The sequence below is a fragment of the Budorcas taxicolor genome, chromosome 7 (assembly GCF_023091745.1).
Source record: "Budorcas taxicolor isolate Tak-1 chromosome 7, Takin1.1, whole genome shotgun sequence".
Taxonomy (NCBI): Eukaryota; Metazoa; Chordata; class Mammalia; order Artiodactyla; family Bovidae; genus Budorcas; species Budorcas taxicolor.
The window spans coordinates 45,421,274-45,445,549 of NC_068916.1; the positions used below are offsets into that span (position 1 = coordinate 45,421,274).

A 24,276-nucleotide genomic window follows, 5' to 3' on the forward strand; every position below is an offset into this window, starting at 1 on the left:
TGAAAACATGCTTTCAACAAAATGTGAACATCTTGTATCTTGATTCATATGGTTTTCCAATCAGGTCTTACTGAAGGAGCACACAGATTTCCTCCCTTTCTTGCAGACACAGGAAGAAGAATCCACAAAAAGCATGTGGGCAATGTGACAAATTATACTATCTGGACTACAAGTCCTGAAATTCATTTAAAGAATGTCAAGGAGTTACGAGAGAGATTATGTTGTGGCCTTGATTTTTATTTTTTCCTAGAATTCTACAGATTCTAAAAGTTATCAATTGATGTTATCTTTTAAATAAACAGCACCAGTCTTGCCCATTGATACAATTAAAATTTGACTTTTTCAGCTCTTAGTTCACAAGTTTATTATGAAAAACACTGCAGTGCTCTTGTGCAGTAACATCATCTTACAGCAGGGAGAAAAAAAAAACAGTTCCATTCAAAACAACTCACCAGGTTCTGACAGTAACAAAGAACAACATGAGGCTGAGATTTGAGAAGGGAAAATAAACTGAGTGCAGACAAATCATACAATTAAATTAAACGGTATCCCTGAAAATAAACAAAACGATTTTAAAACTCACAAGTAGAGGGGAGGCCTTATGGTACTTATATTTAAAAATGTTCATTAAGCTCCAATGATTGTTTGCTGCTATTCTTATCTACAGTCATGCTGAGTAAAGCTATAGCTAAATGGGAGTTAAATTGTATTCACGAGGTGTTAATGTTTACATCTTATCTGCAGTCTCTCAGAGAAAGCAAAGTAACTACAAATAGCGCTATGCCAGAAACTGGTTTCTTGACCAACAATGTCGCTTCAGCATGCAATGAACTGGTTCATTCTAAAGTGGTCACGGCTGTTGATGACAGGCTTTGTATTTTTATATGGCACATCTTTTTGGTCCATGTGAAAACAAGTTTTTTTGAATGTTAACTATTCTCTGACACTTGTGGAGTTACTGTTGCTCTTCCCATATCCATTAGGTCAATATATGGTTCATGGCAATACTGTACAAGTTTAAAATTTCATTACAGGAAGTAGTCTGGGGTACGACGAGTAACATGTGGCTCGCCTCTGCGAGGTGCTGGGTCAAACTGCAAGCTGAAAAACAAAGACATACTTGCTCTAAGACATCAATGTACTGATAATTAAAATCAATATTAGTCTCAGTTTTAGTTCCAGATGTACAACACAGTGGAGAAGGCAATGGCAACCCACTCCAGTACTCTTGCCTGGAAAATTCCATGGATGGAGAAGCCTGGTAGGCTGCAGTCCATGGGGTCGTTAAGAGTCGGATACGACTGAGTGACTTCACTCTCACTTTTCACTTTCATGCATTGGAGAAGGAAATGGCAACCCACTCCAGTGTTCTTGCTGGAGAATCCCAGGGACAGGGGAGCCTGGTGGGCTGCTGTCTATGGGGTCGCACAGAGTTGGACATGCCTGAAGTGACTTAGCAGCAGCAGCACTGTAACATGTTGTTTTGAAATTTCTATACATTAATCACAGCAAGAGTCACCTATGTTAGTCTAACCACCACCTGTCACCAAAGTTATTACTGTATTATTCGACTGTTCCCCACGCTGTACATTTCATTCTTGTGCATTTTTACACTTTTTTCTATCCAATGACTTACATAATAGGACCCTAATTATAGCCTTATCATGCATTTTACATGCGCTTTCTAGCTGAATGCCTCCTCAAAAGAGCCAAGGCAACATCAGCCAGAGGACATGCTTCTATACATTGTGGTTCCTTCTGAGACCATTTGAAAAGATTCTACTAAACAAGTTTTAAAGAGCCTAAGGTACTGTATATATAATCATTTCATCCTCAGGATTTATTTACTGTACCATAAAAGTATAGGTTTAAAAGTTAAGATCCTAATAATTCATATTAAGGTCTAGGTTTCTGTTCATGTATTTCAAAGGAAACCTAAAAATCTGGAATCTGGATTTAGCATAAACTCTTGAACTATTAAACCTCCCCTATTTTTATACTTTTTTCTATCCAATGACTTACATAATAGGACCTTAATTATAGCCTTATCTAAAAACTAAAATTCAAAAAACAAATATTCAAGTAATGGTAACCAACTACTCAGGTGTGAATACTTACAAAGAGTATTTTAGAGTATCATCAAGTTCCATGATTGCAGCTTGGTTACCACAACGATAACAATAGTTTGGAGCACTGAAAATCGTTACTACATTTCGGTCATGGCACCAGTTATATCCCTACAAGGAAAAGAACAGAAAAAAAAAAAACACACACACACAAAAACAACAACTCTATTTTACTCCTTTATTTACACAACTAAAAGTGAATCCCTTCAAGAAGGAAAATAGATTTGCCCTTTTCCCCGAAAGGTTTTTTAAAAAGTACTGCTTTGTTTCTGGATGATTTAATAATTTCCTATACTCTGTACAACGATCCCTCCCCACCTTCTGGCCATGCCGCACAGCTTGTGGGATCTCAGTTCCCCAATCAGGGAATGAACCCAGGCCACAGCAGCAAAAGCACTGAATCCTAACCACTAGACCACTAGGAACTCCCTATGCAGAACTCAAGAAAAGTCCTAAAAACACAACAACAAAACACAAAACCACCTATCTCAAAGGGATAAACTACTTCTCTCTCATTTCTTATTGCAACAGCCCTAAACACGATATAAGAATGAGTATATGGCCATTCCTTGTATAGACAGATACCCACTCCTGGAGACCAGAACCTTATTGATTCTGTCATTACAGGCATTACATGTACTGCCCAGACACGAACGAGAGATGACTCTAGGAACTCCAACCTCATCCCCTCAAAGTTCACCTGAATGTATGAGTAACTTTAAAGTACTGTTCACAAATTTCTTTCCCTATCCCAAGCAAAGTCAGACTTTATGGATAATTACAGAGTTGTGTTAGTATAAATCTAAACTGGATCCTAATTTTATAAGTATGCTTAATCAATGTTTTATCCTAAGAATTTAGCCGCTTTCCCTTTAGTTTCTTCTTTTAAATCACCTGTAATCCTACCATCCAAAGGATCACTCAAACATTTTGGGTGTATTTCTTGCCAAACTCTCCTCCATATATACGCATGTTAAATATATGTAATAAAATTGAGATTTTTGTTATATTTCCATCTCCTCCATCTTACTTTCCCAGCCTTAAAAGCACTGCTCAGTCATTACAAATTATCTCAGAACATTTTAACATTTGGATCAAAAGCCTGAGATTTTATTTATGTTTATTTTTTGGCTATGGAGGTTCTTCGATGATGCATGGGGGGGGCTTTCTCTAGTTGCAGCAAGTTGGGACTACTCTCTGCTGTGGTACTCAGGCTTCTCACTGCAGTGGCTTCCCCTGTTCTGGAGCACAGGCTCCAGGCACTCCAGCTTTCTAGTTGCAGCTGACATGCTTTGTTAGCTCTGCTGCATGTGGGATCTTCCTGGTCCAGGGATCAAATTGGGTGTTCCTTGCACTGCAAAGCAGATTCTTAACCACTGGATCACCAGGGAAGTCCCAAAAGCTTGGGATTTTAATTCTAGTGTGCATTCATCAAAAAGGCTCAGGCTATAATGGTACACTCATCAGAAAAATACATGCATATTCTCACTAATACCATATAATTTAAAATTTTCTAAGATCTTCCTTAAGTTTATTTAAAAAGCAAGTCAATGTCAAAGAATAAACGTACCTCCATCACCAGCTGATGAGCTCTAGACACCAACGTGAGGCCATTGGCATGATTAAATGTCTCAGAAATATCCTGCCCAAAGGTGTAACCAGCTCCTCGAGGAGATATACCCCAACCTCCACGGTCATCTGGATCTGACCACAGCAAGTCACACATTGGACCCTAAAAAGCAAGCAAAGTTTTAGACTACCTCTTGGAAAACTGGTTAATATGTGATCTTAGTAATTTAATCAGAAGCACCCTACTAAGTCACTTGTTGAATGGTGTTTGCCAAAACTGGTAAAAGGTTTTGCAGATAGTCAAATATCCTTGTCAAATAAGTAAGAAATTATTTCCAGATGTCTTTAAGATGCACAGCCTACACCAATGAGTTCCAACAGCAACAAGCCCTAACTAATAGTATAGTAATTAAAGTAGATGCTCTGAAAACAGTCACCACCTCAGTCCTAAACCCAGTCCCAGAGCTGTCGCGATCTTGGCAGGTTTCTTAATGCTAGCTTCTGAAGAATAGGGTCAATGAGAGTGCTCACACCACCTGGGATGATTTTTGAGAATTAACAAGACAATACATAAAATGAACTAAGTTACAATTAAGACCAGTTCCTCTTTCTAAAATTTTCTGAAAAGAAAAAATTGTATTATCAGAAAAAGAATAATACCTCATGGGGAACTTCTTGTAGGCGATCAAGTGCTCTGATGTGATCCAGTGTATCTATGGATGGTGAGAGGCCACCATGTAGACAGAAGATCTGAAAAAAAAGATTTCCAACATTACCTTCATTTAAAATAAACATTATACACTAAGCTGCAAACAGTAGCCCACATCATTCAGCCAGCCCCCTTGCTGTCTCTGTGTTCTCCCAGAACTGGGCTTGTTTCTGCAGGATCTTTCTTTCATCCCACTGTAAACTATGGAATATACTTTTTCTTCCTGATAAACCATCCCTAAGGCACCCAAACTCCAATCAGATCTTGACTTTACCCTCATCATAGACTATTATTTTCCTTCTCATAGAATTTTCTTGAAATTTCTCTGTGCACTTGTCTACTGGGACCAGAAAATGGTTAATTACATCTCCCCAACATGTCCAGAAACAGCCTAAGAGGATGGATGGGCTGTATCTTCCACCCTACTCCGTGGTTCAGTGCCCCTCACAAAATAAGGGCCCAGAAGGACTTGAGGATGGAAAAATAAGTTACTGGCACCTAAATGTTAAGAAAGCAGATGCCTGAAAATAATTAGCAACGTAAGCTTTAAGAAGACTTACATACCTGCCCATCCACCAAGGCAGTGAGAGGAAGATAGTCAAAAAGGTCTGTAAAATACTTCCAAACATTGGCATTTCCATATTTCCTTAAACACTCATCGTAGAAACCATATACTTGTGTGATCTGTCTGCTCTCATGATTTCCTCGAAGAATGGTGATACGTTCACGGTAACGAACCTGAAACAAAAAAGTGGAAAACGTGAACAGCTGGCTCCTTCAAAAACCAAGTCACAACCCAGCAAACATTCTACAGGAAAATACAGAGTTCCAATTTTGTTGGAAAAAATATCTTACACTCTCACATCACACAGAAGTGAAATCACACCTACAGATATTTATCCCACGGGATATCTGCCAACCCCATCTCACTACCACCGACTTTATGTCAAGCATAATCATCAGCTGCAAAATCCCATCCATGAGGTTTTTTTATTAGTTATACAACCATTACAATCCAGTTCTAGAACCCTTCCATTAACCCAAAGATCCCTCACGCCTGTTTGCAATCATTTCCAATTCCCACTCTCTTGAGATTTGCTTTCTTTAGAAATTTCATAGAAATGAAACCATGCAAAAGGCAGTTTTTTGTTGTTTGGCTTCTTTACCTTAGCAGAGTATTTTTGAGACTCATCTGTACATTGATTAGTGGTTTGTCTCTTACTGCTGCACAGCATTCCATTGCATGACTACACTGCTCTGGCTTTTTATTCATCAGCTGGCTGAACATCTGGACTGTCTGCAGTTTAAGGCTATTGTGAATAATGTTTCTATGATCCTACTGCCATGTAAGAAATTTCTGTATGCATATACGCTTTCAATTCTCTTGGGTGGATTCCTATGGTTCTAATGTATCTTCAACAAATTAACACTTGGTATGACTAGCCTTACCCATGAAAACCACTTTTTCTAGTGGTATCTCTTTAAGAACAAAAAAAATCAATTTGATGGAAGTCCAGTTTATCAGCATTTTAATGGACTGTGCTTTTGGTAGCATACTTAAATCATCTTTGTCAAACCCAAGGATACAAAAATAATTTTCTTCTATGTATTATTTTAGAATTTTCAGTTTTAGTAATTCAGACTGAGACCTCTGATTAATTTTGACCCATCTGTACAGTATGAGATAGCTTAAGTTACCTTTTTGCATACGGATACCCAACTGTTCCAGCATTATTTGCTGAAGTTTCCTTTCCCCTGTATTAAGTCTGTTAGAACTACCATACAAGATCACAGAGATTAGAAGGCTTAGTTCAGTTCAGTCGCTCAGTTGTGTCTGACTCTTTGCGACCCCATGAATCGCAGCATGCCAGGCCTCCCAGTCCAACACCAACTCCCGGAGTTTACCCAAACTCATGTCCATCAAGTCGGTGATGCCATCCAACCATCTCATCCTCTGTCATCCCTTTCTCCTCCTGCCCCCAGTCCCTCCCAGCATCAGGGTCTTTTCCAAGGAGTCAACTCTTCACTTGAGGTGGCCAAAGTATTGGAGCTTCAGCTTCAGCAGCAGTCCTTCCAATGAACACACAGAATTGATCTCCTTTAGGATGTGGCTGGATCTCCTTGCAGTCCAAGGGACTCTCAAGAGTCTTCTCCAACACCACAGTTAAAAAGCACCAATTCTTTGGCGCTCAGCTTTCTTCACAGTCCAACTCTCACATCCATACATGATCACTGGAAAAACCATAGCCTTGACTAGCCGGACCTTTGTTGGCCAAGTAATGTCTCTGCTTTTTAATATGTTATCTAGGTTGGTTATAACTTTCCTTCCAAGGAGTAAGCGTCTTTTAATTTCATGGCTGCAATCAGCATCTGCAGTGATTTTGGAGGCCAAAAAAATAAAGTCTGACACTGTTTCCACTGTTTCTCCATCTATTTCCCATGAAGTGATGGGACCAGATGCCATGATCTTCGTTTTCCGAATGTTGAGCTTTCTTTAAGTCAACTTTTTCACTCTCCTCTTTCACTTTCATCAAAAGGTTTTTTAGTTCTTCACTTTCTGCCGTAAGCGTGGTGTCATCTACGTATCTGAGGTTATTACTGATATTTCTCCCAGTAATCTTGATTTCAGCTTGTGCTTCTTCCAGCCCAGCGTTTCTCATGATGTACTCTGCATATAAATTAAATAAGCAGGGTGACAATATACAGCCTTGACGTACTCCTTTTCCTATTTGGAACCAGTCTGTTGTTCCATGCCCAGGTCTAACTGTTGCTTCCTGACCTGCATATAGGTTTCTCAAGAGGCAGGGCAGGTGGTCTGGTATTCCCACCTTGTTCAGAATTTTCCACAGTTTATTGTGATCCACACAGTCAAAGGCTTTGGCATAGTCAATAAAGCAGAAATAGATGTTTTTCTGGAACTCTCTTGCTTTTTCCATGATCCAGCAGATGTTGACGATTTGATTTCTGGTTCCCCTGCCTTTTCTAAAACCAGCTTGAACATCTGGAAGTTCTCGGTTCACGTATTGCTGAAGCCTGGCTTGCAGAATTTTGAGCATTACTTTACTAGCATGTGAGATGAGTCCAATTGTGCAGTAGTTTGAGAATTCTTTGGCATTGCCTTTCTTTGGGATTGGAATGAAAACCGACCTTTTCCAGTCCTGTGGGTACTGCCAGGGTTTCCAAATTTGCTGGCATATTGAGTGCAGCACTTTCACAGCATCATCTTTCTGGATTTGAAATAGCTCAACTGGAATTCCATCAACTCCATTAGCTTTGTTCATAGTGATGCTTTTTAAGGTCCACTTGACTTCACATTCCAGGATGTCTGGCTCTAGGTGAGTGATCACACCATCGTTGAGTATCTGGGTTGTGAAGATCTTTTTTGTACAGTTCTTCTGTGTATTCTTGCTACCTCTTCTTAATATCTTCTGCTTCTGTTAGGTCCATACCATTTCTGTCCTTTATTGAGCCCATTTTGCATGAAATGTTCCCTTGGTATCTCTAATTTTCTTGAAGAGATCTCTGGTCTTTTCCATTCTGTTGTTTTCCTCTATTTCTTTGTACTGATCGCTGAGGAAGGCTTTTTTATCTCTTTTTGCTATTCTTTGGAATTCTGCATTCAGATGCTCATATCTTTCCTTTTCTCCTTTGATTTTCGCTTCTCTTCTTTTCACAGCTACTTGTAACGCCTCCCCAGACAGCCATTTTGCTTTTTTGCATTTCTTTTCCATGGGGATGGTCTTGATCCCTGTCTCCTATACAATGTCACGAACCTCTGTCCATAGTTCATCAGGCACTCTATCAATCAGATCTAGTCCCTTAAGTCTATTTCTCACTTCCACTGTATAATCATAAGGGATTTGGTTTAGGTCATACCTGAATGGTCTAGTGGTTTTCCCTACTTTCTTCAATTTAAGTCTGAATTCAAGCAACAGAAATTTATTTCCTCACAGTTCTAGAAGCTAGAAGTCCAAGATCAAGGTGTTAGCAGGGCTGGTTTCTTCTGAGGTCTCTCCTCCATGGCTAAGAAATGGCCATCTTCTCCACGTTTCTTCTCATCATCTTCCCACTGTTTTTGTGCTCTATCTCCTCTTGTAAGGACACCAGCCATACTGGGTTAGGGGGGACCCATATGATCTCATTTTACCTTAATTACCTCTTCAAAGGCCCCATCTCCAATACAGCTAGGTATTCTGAGGTATTGGAGTTAGGATGCAGCATGAATTTGGGGAAGAGGTGGTAGTGGCAAATTCAGTTCATAACACAAACACCATAAAAAAAAACTTTATTTATTTACGGCTGCACTGGGTCTTTGTTGCTGCACACATAGGCCTTCTCCAGTTGCACCAAGCAGGAACTACTCTCTAGGCGCATGGGTTTCTCACTACAGTAGTTTCTCTTGTTGCAGAGAATGGGATCTAGGGTGCGCAGACTTGAGGAGTTGTGGCTCACAGGCTCTAACTGACTTAGTACTGTTGGCACACCGGGAAAGCTGTCCTGCAGCACACAGGATCTTCATGGGCCAGGGATCAAATCGGTGTCCCCTGCACCACTGGCAAGCAGATTCTTTACCAATGAGCCACCAGGGAGGCCCCAAACATGAATTCTTAAAAGGCAGTATATTTATTCTTCCTCTGAGCATTAGGAGCATCTTGGGCTTTAAGTATAGGTTAGCTTGCAAGATTGCTTTCATAGCATCTACAGTCACTGCAGAAACTTTCCATCATTTAATTCTACTCCTTCAATTTACAGATGCAGAACATAAAGACCTCCGAAAATGTTTTGCAGCACTTTACATGATTCAGACTAGTTGCTTCATCAACAGTTACATTTCTGTCAAGTGCTCAAAATTCAGTTTTTGCCAAAACCACATCTCAGTGCTCCTCCAATACTAGAAAATGGTGTCAGTCATCTTACCATTTTTACATATTCTTTAATAAAATTATCTTCCCAAAAGAAAAGCCTAATAATTTAAGTGAAAGGTTATCCTAAAATGTTTTCTACCATTTTATGTTTTACCTTCAAATCTCATATTTCCCAAAGCTACAACTGGTATAAAACAGCTCGTTTTCTTTATCATTTCTATTGTACTAGATTATCATGTCATGTCTAACACCTGCAAAGTACTCCACTGAGATAAGCCATACCTTAGATATTCACTTACTGTTATTTATATCAATTCCTTCTCTGAATTAAAGATAATGCTACAATTTACGTTTTCATACACACAAAGCTTCTTTCCTCTTAAAACTTCTTCCTCAGTACAATTTAGTTACACGGTTGTTGTGTCAGGGGATATAAACATGCCAATACTGGAAATGTGCTGCTCTGGTAGTGAATATGCTTCAAAAATATCTACAAAGGTTAATTCTATTACCTGTTCTAACTCCAATTTATTAAATAAAACTTCTATTTAATCAGCCCTCTAGCATTTTATAATCATCTGACTGAGGCATTGTTTTCCTTAGAAAATAATTCGTTTTTATATTCTGTACCATTCCCTCACATTCAGAATGAAGATATAGACATATTTATTAAGTCCCAAACCTGAATATCTAGATTCCTAAATGTGGAGATTATTCTAAAATCTAACGTACAGATAGAGAAGACCACAAATCATTGGGGGGGAAAAAGGACATTTAAGAGGGCTGTCATATCCAGTTCAAAATGCTCAAATATAAAATTGAAATTACCTTAAGAGCTACAAGCAGAGTAACTGTTTCCACTGAATAATATCCTCTGTCAACATAATCGCCCATAAACAAGTAATTTGTATCTGGTGATTTGCCACCAATTCTAAACAGTTCCATGAGATCATGAAATTGCCCATGCACATCTCCACAGACAGTGACTGGACATCGAACTTCTTGCACATTGGATTCTTTTGTCAGGATTTCTTTAGCCTACAGATGGAGAAAAATAAACCAAGACACTTAGCATTAAACAACATAAACAAAGATATGTTTAGCTACACTTAAGATACAAGCTGCACTTAATACAGCTTTAGAAGACAGCTCAGCATAAGATGAATAGGCAGATAATTATGACCCCATCAAAATAAAAGGACAAGACATGCCTAAAATCTATCCAACAGCTATCTCATCCCTGATTCTAGGAAAAACATGCATCAAGGTGCACAGTCCCATTCTTCCCATCAGCACCACAAGTTTTAGGCCTATCGGTTGCCATCTAACTAAATGCTAAAGAGATCATTATTAGCAGTCATATCGAACAAGACACTCAGGTACCTAGTTCCTCAGCGTTCGAGTTCTAACTACAATGTACTCTAGGATTTCAGGCTATGTGGAGAGATTTCTTGGCCCTACTTTATTTAAAAAAGATTATGGGGAAGATATTAAAACTTTGCATTTTGTTTTTGTTTTTACCCTCTTAATATCAAAGTACAAACTGACTGTTTCACAACTGTGACTATTCAATATACATGGTTTTTATGCTGCTTTTAGAAAACTAGCATCCTATGCATTTCCCCATGTAACCACACATTCAAACATTACTTTAAAAAAGACAGGAAAACTCAATTTTCATCTTGACTTCTTGCTGATTAATTATCATCTTTTTGGCTGTGCTGGGTCCTCCTTGCCACGCATGGGCTTTCTCTTCATTCCAGTGTGCAGGCTTCTCACTGTGTCGGCTTCTCTGGTTGTGGAGCACAGGCTTGGCAGCTGGGGCGTGAGGGACCTAGAATGTGTAGGCTTAGTAGTTGTGGCACAGGGGCTTCATTGCTCCTCAGCATGTGGGATCTTCCAGGACCAGGGTCAAACCTATGTCCCCTGCACTGCCAGGCAGAATTTTAACCACTGGACAACCAGGGAAGTTCCAAACATTAGTTTTAAGAGTAACATAATATTCCACTCAGTAGAAACTCTTTCATTTATTTGCAACACACATTTATTAATCACTTGTGTTAGTTTCTCAGTCATGTCCGACTCTTTGCAACCCCATGGTCTGTCCATGGAATTTTATAGGCAAGAATACTGGAGTGGGTTGCCATTCCCTTCCTCAGGGGATCTTCCCGTTACTGTATGCTAAAAACTATGGAGTGACTGGGAGATGACCACTCATTTGCTCGACTATGAGTGATACTTTGTGCCAGACCCCATGCTAGTCCCTGGAGGTATAGTGAGTAAGACAGATCATTCTCAAGCCAGGGTTGGTGAGGGGGATTTGGGGAATGATTACAATTAGCAGATGCAAAAAGAGATCTATGAAAGTCCAAGGAATTAACCAGGAAAGGTTAACATGGTTATAGCACAGTATGGAAAAACAGAGACAAGGGCAGACTAAGGTGAGGGCAACCTGACTTTAGCACTGGTAGTCCTGAAGCCCAGGAAACACCTCAGCTGCATCCAGGCAAACCACAATGACAGCTGGTCATCCAGGTAGTAAATACAGGGGGAGAACAGAGCATGGATATGGACTGAAAACAAGTCTATTTAAAGTAGTAGCAAAACAAAGATCCAACAGACAGATGATCTGATGAGTGAATTTAGGATTTCAGAAGCAGAGGTATGACTGTGGATACCTGAGGTGGAGTAGAGCTTAAAGGTCACCCACCAGTACTGAGGGACCAAACGACAAACAAGTCTTGCGTGACTCCTTCCAAAACATATCTCAATCCATATGCTTCTACATATTTTGTCAACATCCTGATCCAAATGGCCATCACTTCACCTGGATTACTGTTAGCCTCCACAATGATCTCCCTGTTTCTAGTCTTCCTCTTCCAATTTACTTTCCATGGAACAATCAAAGTGACAGCTTAAAAATTATCACCAGATTCACTTTATCCACCATCTACACCAGGGGTCCCCAACCTCTGGGATCTAATGCCTAATAATCTGAGGTGGAGCTGATATAATAATAAAAATGAAGTGTACAATAAATGTAACATGCTTGGATCATCCCAAAACTAGCCTCCTCTATGGAAAAATAGTCCTCCATAAAGCCGGTCCCTGATGTCAGAAGGTTGGGGACTGCTTGTCCACACAGCACTTCACTAGAACAATGCCCCAGATGTAGAAGGCACTTCTTATTTTGAGAGAATCAAGAACTTATTTTGAGATACTGGATAGGTACTGGCGTCTTCAGGGAGAGCCCTGAATGTCTCCCAGGACAATGGCATAAGTAGAGGCTTAGAAAATGCTACCCAAGTTCTCTGGATAATGAAGAAACAACAGATAACAGCTGTAAAGAAAAAAGCCCAAGTATCTAGGTTGAAGACAGAAGCCTGACAAACAGGGGGGATTTTATTCTCAAGTAAAAGGAGGCAGAACACATCCACCTGGGAGAGCTACTACAGAAGGTACAAGACTTTCTCAGGGAGGGGACTGTGGCCAATGTGTCACTGCTCACTACACTGTGAGCAGCAACCGTGGATGTCAAGGACTGATTTACTTGCTGCTGCACTGGGTTGCTGTGCATGGGCTTTCCCCAGCTGTGAGTGGCGGCTACGCTCCTGAAGCAGTGACAGGGCTTCTCACTGCAGTGGCTTGTCTTGTTGGGAGCATGGGCTTAGTTACCCTGCAGCATGTACAACTTTCTCGGACCAGGGAACCCACATCCCCTGCAGTGGCAGGGGTATTTTTAACTGCTAGACCACCAGGGAAGTCCCCCTACAGACTGGTTTTAAGGAAGTGATACAGAACCTTAGCAACACATTTAAAAAATCACTCAGAAAACCTTTCAGGATGGCACGGGGAGGGAGGAGAGAGGGGGGTTCACGATGGGGAACACGTATATCTGTGGCAGATTCTGTATATCTGTGGCAGATTCATGTTGATGTATGGCAAAACCAATACAATAATGTAAAGTAATTAACCTCCAATTAAAATAAATAAATTTATATTAAAAAAAAGAAAACCTTTAAAAATATTCAGATGTCCAACCTCTACTTCTCCCAATTAAGTCAGAATCTTCGTGGGCGGGATCCAAGTAAGAATAAGTCTTCCTTCCCTACCCTATGCTTTCTTGGGTGCAGTCAAGCTTAAGAACTATTTTGAAGTCCCCGAACATTCTGGGGAGACTATTTCAGGACACTTATCAACCACTGACATAGAAATGTTAATTAGTTTGATCTAACATTTTTAAATTTAGAAAAAAATTCTGTTTCAAAAAGAGGCATTTCTTAAGAAATACATATACTCTATCTCCCTAGAGTAATTCCAACTTCCCAACTCATTATTACTGAAAAGAAGAATATTCTATTATTAAATATTTGGAATACCGGGCCTAATGTTATCAGCACCTAGTATATACACACGTGCTCAGTCGCCAAGTTGCGTCTGACTCCTGGCAACCCCATGGTCTCAAGTCTGCTAGGCTCCTCTGTCTATAGGATTTTCGAGACAAGAATACTAGACTGGGTTGCCCTGTTCTCCTCCAGGGGAATCTTTCCCACCCAGGGACTGAACCTGGGTCTCCTGCATTGCAGGTGGATTCTTTACCACTGAGCCACCTGGGAGGTCCTCAGTATATACTATGAATGAAATGATAGGTTCTACTTAAACCCATGTAACTCTTACCTTGATGTTACCACACTTATTTTCACCAGAAGTTAAATTTTAAAATACACCTTGACACTTAATACCTGCAAGATTACAGTCTATATGAATGTTAAAAAGCTGTCATTAATGACTGCCTTTTAAAAAATATTATTTCCTGTGATATATTACTGTTTCTAAACTGGAGTATAATTGCTTAACAATGTTGTGTAGTTTCTGCCATACAGGGAAGTGAATCAGCTAAGTGTGCTGTGCTTAGTCGCTCAGTCATGTTCAACTCTTTGTGACCCCTTGGACTGTAGCTTGCCAGGCTCCTCTGTCCATGGAGATTCTCCAGACAAGAATACTGGAGTGGGTTGCTATGCCCTCCCTCCAGGGGATCTTCCCAACCCAGGGATCTACCCAGGTCTCCAGCACTGCAGGCGGATTCTTTACTGTCTGAGCCACCAGGGAGTCAACTATATGTATACATAAATCCCCTTCCCGTCACCCCACTCCCCATCTTACCCATCTAGGTCATCAGAGAGCATGGAGCTGAGCTTGTAACTGCCTTAAATCCCTTATAATCTACTCAAAATTTCTATTCAAATCATAAAAGAAAAGTCTAAATGCTATTTGTTCCTTTTAGGTATTTCAATTTAGATAAATCACAATGATAAACATTGTATCTACCTTCAATTTTATTTTTTAGTCTTTATTTAACTTGTTATAATATTGCTTCTGTTCTATGTTTCTTTTTTTTTTTTTTAATACCTCTAGGCATGTGGGAACCTAGCTTTCTGACTAGAATCCAACCCACACCCCCCTGCACTGGAAAGCAAAGTCTTTAACCACTGGGCTGCCAGGAAAGTCCCAACAGTAATACATTCTTGAAAAAAAATTTTAGCAGCAGATAAAACTAAATGTCCCTTCTGACCACTCTCCAGAATTCTACTTTTCTTGGGCAAAATAACCAACCATAGCATTCTGAGGTATATCCTTCTGAAATCTTATTTAAAAAATTTATATACATATTATATTCCCACAGAAACATAATAGTTTTCTTTGCATTTTTAAACTAGAAACAGTATTAAGGGAAAAGCAGCCTCCTCAGAGTTCATAATGCACACACATACAGACCAGGTCAATTTCTCACACTGGAAGTAAAAGTACTTCCTGAAGAATTAGGATAAAAGGTGTGTTTACTGAAATGTATATCCCAGTACCTGCTCCCTTGTATCCATATCCAGGCATGTTTCCTGAAAGAAGATTCCAAGAAGTGGACCTATGAGCATATGCAGCAGTTTGTACTATTTTTATGCTGACACTACCACACTGTCCTCCGAAAAGGAAAGGCCACGGTATAGATAAAGTGAACACTCTTACCCTGGGAAAGTCAAAGCTTGCTCCTCCCTCCCCAGCAAATTTTAGACCAGAAAAATTATAATTAAATCCTGAATAAATCAGTAGTATATATCAGATGCAATCCAGCCAACTATTAAGTATATTGTAAAAAATATTCAAGCTTACGAAGGACCAGTTTAAAACACACTTAAAAAAATTCTCAATTTACCAGCTCTCAGATGATCACGACACAAAAAGATGAAATTCCCAGAACAGCACAACAAAAAAGACTGCAGACGTCTCGTTAAAGATTATTCTACAGTCAGGAAAACTAATCATGGAAATGTCTGAGAGAAGCTGTGCTATCACAAGGAGACAGGCCTTATAAATCCCAGAAGCACCTAACAGAATCCCCCTCTACGGGTCACCCAAAGGGACCTCTAATGAGTCACCACCTTTCGCGTCCAAGCCTTTACTAACCACCAGTTTCAAAGACAGGTATACAACCTCAACTCTCTGGTTTAATACTCAAAGTAAATGGCAGAACCAGACTTTCAAGGTAACTTAATTAACATTAAACATTTTAAAAAATTTTAATAATTACCTTTTCACTCTCATGGTATTCTAACTCCCAAAACTTAAAGCCTCAGGTCATCTGAATTATTCACAGAAGCAAAGCAACACCCCTCCCAAACTTCTATTTCCCCTAAAACATTTCTCAAGAACTTCAGTCTCAGCTAATATAATTAATATTTGAAAAAAGAATGAAGATCAAGTTCTAAAAAATAGTGTAACTAGCACCATATTGCTTTATTGGACCCCTACTGAAATTCAGTCAAATGATACAGATGGATATAAATTAATTCAAGGTAAGTACCTTCCCAGAACTAAGTCAAAACTGAAACAAGTTATTCCATTTAATAAGAGCTTATCACAAGTAACTGTAGAAAGTTAAAATTTTTTACATGTCCTAAAATTTTAAAACTTAAAGATTCACCCAAAGGACAGTAACGTTCAGGAACATTAACTTATTATAAATATCCTCTCAGCATTCTGAGTTCAGATTCAGAAATCTCATTTTATTTTCAACCTACTATAAAACCATCAGGTAATAAGGTCAATGACCTACAGACTTTTATATTTTTTATAGTTTCATATTCTTAGATATGGACTATCCCTAACCACCATAACAATGTGAAATTGCAAACAAATCAGACTGAAAATAGATCAACAGATAGATATACAATAGTGATATCATTTTTATGTAATTTACACAGCAGAAAAAGCTATGCAACACATTTGTGCCTTTTTACATTTTAAATAAAAAACAGACAATGTATTTATGCATTTTATTATTACATCAAGGAAAACATTTAAAAATACAGTGATTACAGTGTAAACATTCTTTGTATAAAATGACTGGAAAACAATAAAATCCTAAGAGATTGTTTCATTTCAGTGGTTAACCTGTAAGAATATGGCCTTCTCAATTTTACCATACCTACAAAAGCTATTTTCATTTCTTTGTATTCCCTTCCAGTTTACAAGTGGCCACCATCTCAATTTGTGTCCTAAAGTTCTGAATACTGATCCAGTTTCCTATAGCACGATAATGATCAATGTAAACTGTTGTATAATATGCTCCTGAACAGATCTATACAGGTATTATTATTTGAATCATTTTCTTTCAGGAAATTTTCAGTTGTCATTACAGAATTGACATTTTTTGTTTTCTATGTACTACTGGACCAACTACTGCCCAACTTGTTATGCAGTAATAAATGGAAGACCATACCCATTCTCAGCTATTTCAGATATGAAGTGTTATCTTCTGATTTAACTGACACTTTTCATTTAAGAGTTCAGACTTTTTATTCCATGTTTATATAGCAGCAGGTTATTTCTCCTCCTATACAATGTGTCCACACAAACTAGATCTCTTTCTACTAAAAATCTGGTAATTCTAGTGTTCATTAGAACTCTAGTTCAAGTAAATTTAACATTTCGTATTTTAATCAGTTGAATACATCTTCTACCAATATAGCCATAAAGACATGAGAAGCAAACAAGAGAGTAATTTTTGAATTTTACTTCTCAGTTTAAGTGAAAAATTAAAGACATCTGAAAAGTATTTTTCAAGACTCCATGCTTCTACTGCAGGGAAGATCTTGCATACTGCTCAGAATGACCAAAAAATTAAGGAGTGAAAATAAATAATCAAACAATCATGTTAGGTATCCTGGTGAGGCATGGAAAGATATTTCAAAATATAAAATAAAAAGCACAATAAGTTTGCAATGATGAAGTTTTTCAATATCCTAAGAGAATTTCATTTTGCTTCATACTGTCTTTATGGATATAAAAGGTTTTTTTTTAAGTTCGTGATAAATACGTGACCAGATTTTTATTTTGGTGTCATACATAAGGTAGGACATATTACTAAGTTCTAGAAGCAAATGAATCTTGAATTAATTATCTCCAACTACCAAATCTTTCTTCATAAACTTAGTCTTTCATTAATTACACTGATCAGATGCCGCTAATATTTTACGAAATATTTCACTTGTTTTTGATTTAAATTCTGTATTTAAAAGTCCCCTGGAGAAGGGAAAGGTTACCCACTCCAGTATTCTGGACTGGAGAATTCCGCGGACTGTACAGCCCATGGGGTCACAAAGATTTGGACACAACTGAGCAACTTTCACTTTCACACTTTGCTTTTTGATTTAGGGTCTAATGGAAAGAAAAAGATCAGGGATGAGGGGAATCCTAAAATTCTATTAAGAGAATATGTGATGTTTTCCCATCTGTTTCTGTCAAATAACCATCTTACTTCTGACCAAAATGAACATTAAAAAATATATATTTTAAATTATTTATTTATGACTGTTCACAAGCTTTCTCTAGCTGCCCCAAGCAACTAGAGAAATAACTACTCTTTGTCGGTATGTGCGAGTTTCTAACTGCAGTGGCTTCTCTTGCTGGGCAGCACAGGTTCTAGGGCGCCCAGACCTCAGCAGTTGTGGAGCGCAGGCTCAATAGTTGCCTCACGCATGTGGGATCTTCCCAGACCAGGGACTGACTGAACCTGTGTTCCCTGCACTGGCAAGCAGATTCCCAGTCTCTGGACCACCAGTGAAGTCCTGACCTTTTCTTTAAAGCAGTATGCCTCACTTGCAACAAACATACCCATGTGTATGAATTAAACAGTCCCAATCGTTTCTGCGTAGGAAAAAAAATGTTAATCTACTAAACTGAGAAATGTTGCTATATACACAGTTAAAAAATTTTCACAACAATCCATCCTGAATGAGATTCATCCTCACTGAGTCTGCTCTCTTCTCTCATCTATGAAAGGTGACTTAGCCTTGAGGACCTTTAAAGTTCTTTTCATCACTAAAAAGGGCTTCCCTCATAGCTCAGTTGGTAAGAATCTGCCTGCAATGCAGGAGACCCCTGTTCGATTCCTGGGGTAGAGAAGATTCGCTGGAGAAAGGATAGGTTATCCACTCCAGTATTCTTGGGCTTCCCTTGTGGTTCAGCTGGTAAAGAATCTGCCTGCAATGCAAGAGACCTGGGTTCGATCCCTAGGTTGAGACGATCCCCTGAAAAAGGGAAAGGCTACCCACTCCAGTATTCTGGTCTGGAGAATTCCATGGACTGTACAAGCCATGGGATTGCTAAGAGCTGGACACGACTGGAGTGACTTTCACTTTCATCACTAAAAAGCTTTTTTATTGGAAGTCAAAGCCCCCCAACAGATAGCAGGCAACATTGCTAGTTTACAGATGATGGGCAGTAGAGAAAGACAATTAACGTGATAGCACAAAAATTCTACAATCTTCCCTATCTGGAGCTTACAAATTCAACCTCCTGACTAATCCCAAACCCTGCTACAGAGCAATAACAAATTCCTACAACACGACCACTATTTAGACAAACTTAAATAGTGAAAATAGTACATATAAGGAGAGCATAAAAATTTTTGGTTGAATGTATTCCAAAAACAAATGTACGCTGTCACAGTTACCAGTATCACTGACACTCCATAACTTGTGTGAACTACACTTTACATGACTACGTTATCTAATGTTTATCTTTCAGGGGCACTCTAGAAAAAAGGTTCTCCATCTTCTTTCAGGCCTCTGGACAACAGAAAGGTAAAAATTCCCATTGGTGGTAGTAACTGAATGACTAAGGCAGAGGTGGGGACAGGGTGTGCCAGAGTGACTGGTCAGCTGGTCACATATAGTTTAGAAAATACCCAGATGCACGCTGCTTTGTTCATCCACTCCAAATCACAATACCAATAAATCAATGGGCAACAGCAACTCTGTACTGTGAAAAAATTAAGCAGTCAGTCCTAGATTGCTTTTTACAGTCCTTTCAGACCTCACTCACCCCAGCCATTTACTGGCTACCAGACCTCTCTCCACTTCAGTCTCTTCTACAATTTTTGCTCTGGAAGTTGAAATCCCCTTCACAGTTATACTCTATTTCAGATCTCACTTGCCCAGTGGAGTGCAGGCTGAGGTTTTTTTTATAAAAGGATGATAATGAGAAATGGTAAGGAAAAAAGGTGCAAATAAGAGAAACAGCTCTAAATATAAAGAAAATAGTAAAAGGAGGGGGGCTGATTCTATGCCACACATAACTTTTCCTACTTCTCAGCACCCTCAAGAGAGACGCCTCTCCACCATACATTAATCCAAACCCAATGTCTCCTGGTTTTCCTTAAAGCTTATCTCCTCAAAACTAAATAAATACTCTTCCACAGGTAACTGCCAAACCTGACTTACAATAAAGCCAGGAAAAAGAACACCAAGCAAGAGTTATCTCAAGTGCTCTTCCAGTGCCCATCATTCTTTTTATAGCATGAGTTTCACCTTAGTTCTACTGCCCATATTTGCAGACACAGAACTCTTGATTCTGACAGAGAAACAAAGGCAGAGTTGGGGGAGGGGGGAAACGTGTGTCCAACAAGAACTGTTCACCTTTTTGGTGTTTCCTCATTAAGTCAACTCAAAGACAACTGCACTACTGACTCATGCCTGGAAGATCACAAAATACACCCAGGCAAACAGCCTTGATCAAGATAGCTATGAGGATAAAAAGAAAGGCATTTTAACAAGCTGTAATGAACAATATAAATGTCCGTTATGCTTTATTAGAATATTTTAGAGCTCGTTCTCTGGATCATGACTTACACTATCTTAGAATACACAGAAAATGAACTGGGGTTTTCACCTCACTAATCTTATTTGAGAGGCAAATGCAGTTAGCCACATCCAATATTGAATAATAATTACTGTTTCCTCCTCCAGGACAGAGTGAGACAACAGTATGTGACATGAATAGGCAGCTTTCAAGCAATCAGAACAAAAATTATACTTTCTTTTACACAGCTGAGGATTCTGCAATTCAGTCTGGCCTCAATTCATCTGCATTTTTCATTATTAACACTACCTCAGAAGAGAGGGAGGCTGTGAAGTAATACTAGAACATTGGGCTTAAAGTCTATAAAACTAGGCAATCTCAATGAAGTCGCTGTAGCCAAGTCTCTCTACCTTTCTGAGGTGTGGTTTCCATCTATGAGGGTAGCTGTTTCATAAGCTTGTTGAGAGAACTGTGTATGTGACAGTATGATGAAAATAGTACGTTGTATCACGCTGCTCCCACAGCTGCTTGTTCTGATATTCAAATTACCTTTATGAAAATAAGTCAAACAACCTTTTATATTAAACACACACACAGACTCACAAAAATATTACCCATTTCATATAGGAATTTAACCTTGGTCAAGTATTTTGCAGGTCATCCAACCAGAAGGAAGACTCATACTGCATTTTATTTATAGTGCTTGTACAGCAATAGAAAATAGCATGCCTAGGTAAAGAACTCCTCTGGATACAAACAACATTCTCCACAAGTTTGGTACGACATGAAAGCACAAAGCCAAAAATCATACCCAAATGAAACCACTGCTGAACAAAACAAGACTGTTTACTAGAGCTAGGCACCCAACAACATCCTTGGCTTTGATATAGATCACATCCTGGGGGGGAGAAGATCTTAACTAGTTAAAAGCATAAAGATCATATTCACTGTTGTTTATAAATACACACATTTCTTATAATCAAAGAAATTATGAATTAGCCATCCCCACCAAGTATCTTTTCTTTAGAAACAAAAAGGGAAAAAAAAAAACAAAACTATAATACTAATCAAAGTTTTTCCTTCAAGGTTTTCAAAATATGTAGCCTTCACTAGATGTGCTACCGGTCATACAAATATTAATGGTGAAAAGAGAACTTTTTTCTTTCACTAAAAAGAGTTGTACAAAAGATCTTAAGTCATGTACTTTAACTTGTCTCATCTACCTAAAAAGCTGCCTTCAAATTAACTTAGCTTGAAAGATTAATAGAGCTCTAAGACTTGGAATACTTAACAAGTTAAAAACATTTTGAAAGCTGTATGGTATCTCCCTGAAAGGATCCAAGACTTACAAATCTAGCTTTTAATATTTTTTCTTTTTTTTTTGGCTCTAAGAATTAAAATCTTGATGCAGTAAATGAGCAATGGAGAATTAAGCATGAACTGATTAATCTCACCGCATCTAAATTTTACAAAGGGGTGGGGAACAATGGCCATTTACCAAACAGATCAAGCTTCAGCACCCCACTGTAACTCCAGCATTATCTTCTGTTGTCTCCAACAAGAACACTCTACCTGTGTGGTCCACCTACGACTGACTTCCAACTAGATTCAGTCTCCTTGAGGATAAGCATGATTATTTTTCATTCTTCTCATAAAAGCAAGCAGTCACGGATATTTAGTAAGTTTTCAATATTTAAACACAGTACTAATTTAAAATAGAACTGTACTATCTCAGATTAGCAAGAACCTTGGGACATCTGTTTTAATTCTAGCTTATAGACAGGAGGACCAAGTGAAGTGGCTGCCTCAAGGTCAGACACAATTACTTCGTGGCAGAAAGACGACTAGTGTCCAGGTCTGTCGCACAGTTCGGTGGGCTTCTAATTACATCACTGCTCTTTTGCAATGTTTTCTACGCAAATGACTAGTCACCTAGCCAACTGCTGACTCAAAGTCATTATACAGAGTAAGAACTCAACCCTAGAAGTCATTAAAATCATCACTTACAGTAGTACCTAAACACTAAGACCTAACATTATACATTAAGTGATCCTTAAAAGTCTATTTCTAAGCCTTTAAAACAAATGTCATCCTCATGAATTAAGGATCAAGAAGCAACAGAAGACACTGTTACTATTAAAATTCAGCTCGGTGAGATGACGTGCCATCTCAACAACTAACAGTTTCTGTCAAAGCTTGGGAATAAACAAATCTGAATTAGACTCACTTAAATTGCAATTACTCACAGAATAGTATCTGAAACAGCCTGTTTTAGGAGCATATACATCAAACTCACATTAAACCACAAGTCAGCATTACTGCTGTCTAATAATTACCTTCACTATTCCAGAAAGGCTGACATCCCACAATTCTGTGGAACTAAAATAAGATGCTGCAAAGATAATTTTGAGAAGGTTAAGCTGAAGCATTCATGGTGGAGCTCATCATTTCCTCTGCTTTAGAAAACTGAATTATAGGACTTAAATCCAACAGGCTACCTGTGTCCCCAACTCCGTGGGAAAAAGAAATCGGATTAGGTAACTTAAAATGCACTTGCTGAAACAGACTACAACATTCCAATTTCAACATCTGTGAGATAAATTATTTTAACACTAAACACAATGTCTGGAATACAGTAAAAGCTCAATCGACATATATTATTACTACTACCACTATTTAAAGTCACAAATACACAATTTTTCCAACAAGGAGCTCGGACACAAGATTTGCTGCTCTTACAGTTCTTGGTGCTCATTTAAAAACTAAATGGCAAAATGCCAAGTACGTTAGGCTCAGAGAAGGGTTTCACACTACCCGATTTGAGTCAGCATATAAATCACAAACCGACACTTGATTTCCAATCCAAAGTTCCTTATGGAGTATGACTCACCAAATTCTCCATTTCTTCCAACTATGAAAAAGAAGTTACACTCCTCCCTATAACTACCACCTGACATTCGTAGGTTAGAGATCCATCTTAAAATTCTTTGAAAACACACCTTAAGTCTCTAGAAGAGACTGCTCGGTGCGTTGAACACAACCAAGACAGTACTTAAAACTGTGGGGCCTTTAGGTAGGACCTGGGATCTGGTCTACAAGCTTGCCTTTCGGGGAGCCTCTGGACAGCTCTGGACCTGAGAATAGGCCAGAGAACCAGTAAAAAGCCTCTTACTCACCTCAGAGAAGAGTTCCAGGCCCCATTCCCAATCCATAGAACCCAAGTTCTTTTACCTAAACCTTCCCCAGCTCCGACTCACAGAGTCTAGCTCCCCCCAGCCATCTCGCCCCGCGCCAAGGCACGGAAGCTCTAAAGCCCCGGAGTTGAGTGAACGGCGCCATTTTAGGCGGCCGTGGCAGCGACAACCAATCCCTGCGCCGGAGGCAGGGGGCGCCGGGTCGCCCGGGAGCCGCCTCCGGGCCGCGCCGGGCGCGGGTCCGGGAGGCTCGGGGGCCGGGGCCTCCGCCATGTTGCACCCTCCCCACGGCGGCCTCTTTCTCGGGAAGGCTCTGCCCGCCGCGGCTCCCCCTCCGAGATGTAGCTCACCTTCTCGCAGAGGCTCTTAACCTGGGACTCGGACAGCTGCTTGCACTCGTTCAGCTGCTCGATCCACTGGTCCAGCTCCTTGGTGAACACCTTCTCATCCATGATGCCACCCGCCCGAACCGGCTGCCGCTCCGCGCTCCTCCCGCGCCGCCGCCCGCACACGGGCCACACGCACACGCCGCCGCCGGTTCCCGGGGTATTTGTGAGGGGACTGGCGGTTGCTCGGCGCTAGCGCTGGCCCTCTGGCTCGCCCCTCTGTGCTCGGCCCCCGGCCCCTGCCCTCCTCCACTCGCTCTAGCCCCGAAGCCCTGCTCTCTGTAATGGCGG

General features: G+C 39.6%; 1 protein-coding gene across 1 annotated transcript; it reads right to left on the reverse strand.

Moving 5' to 3' along the window:
• Positions 1-332: 332 nt before the first annotated feature.
• PPP2CA (protein phosphatase 2 catalytic subunit alpha) lies at positions 333-24,276 on the reverse strand. The gene is made up of 7 exons (XM_052644398.1): positions 23,950-24,276; positions 10,098-10,307; positions 4,969-5,142; positions 4,356-4,445; positions 3,697-3,858; positions 2,119-2,237; positions 333-1,101 (listed from the first exon to the last, which is right to left on the reverse strand). The coding sequence occupies exons 1-7, from the start codon at positions 24,049-24,051 to the stop codon at positions 1,029-1,031; spliced, it is 930 nt and encodes a 309-aa protein (XP_052500358.1). The 5' UTR covers positions 24,052-24,276; the 3' UTR covers positions 333-1,028.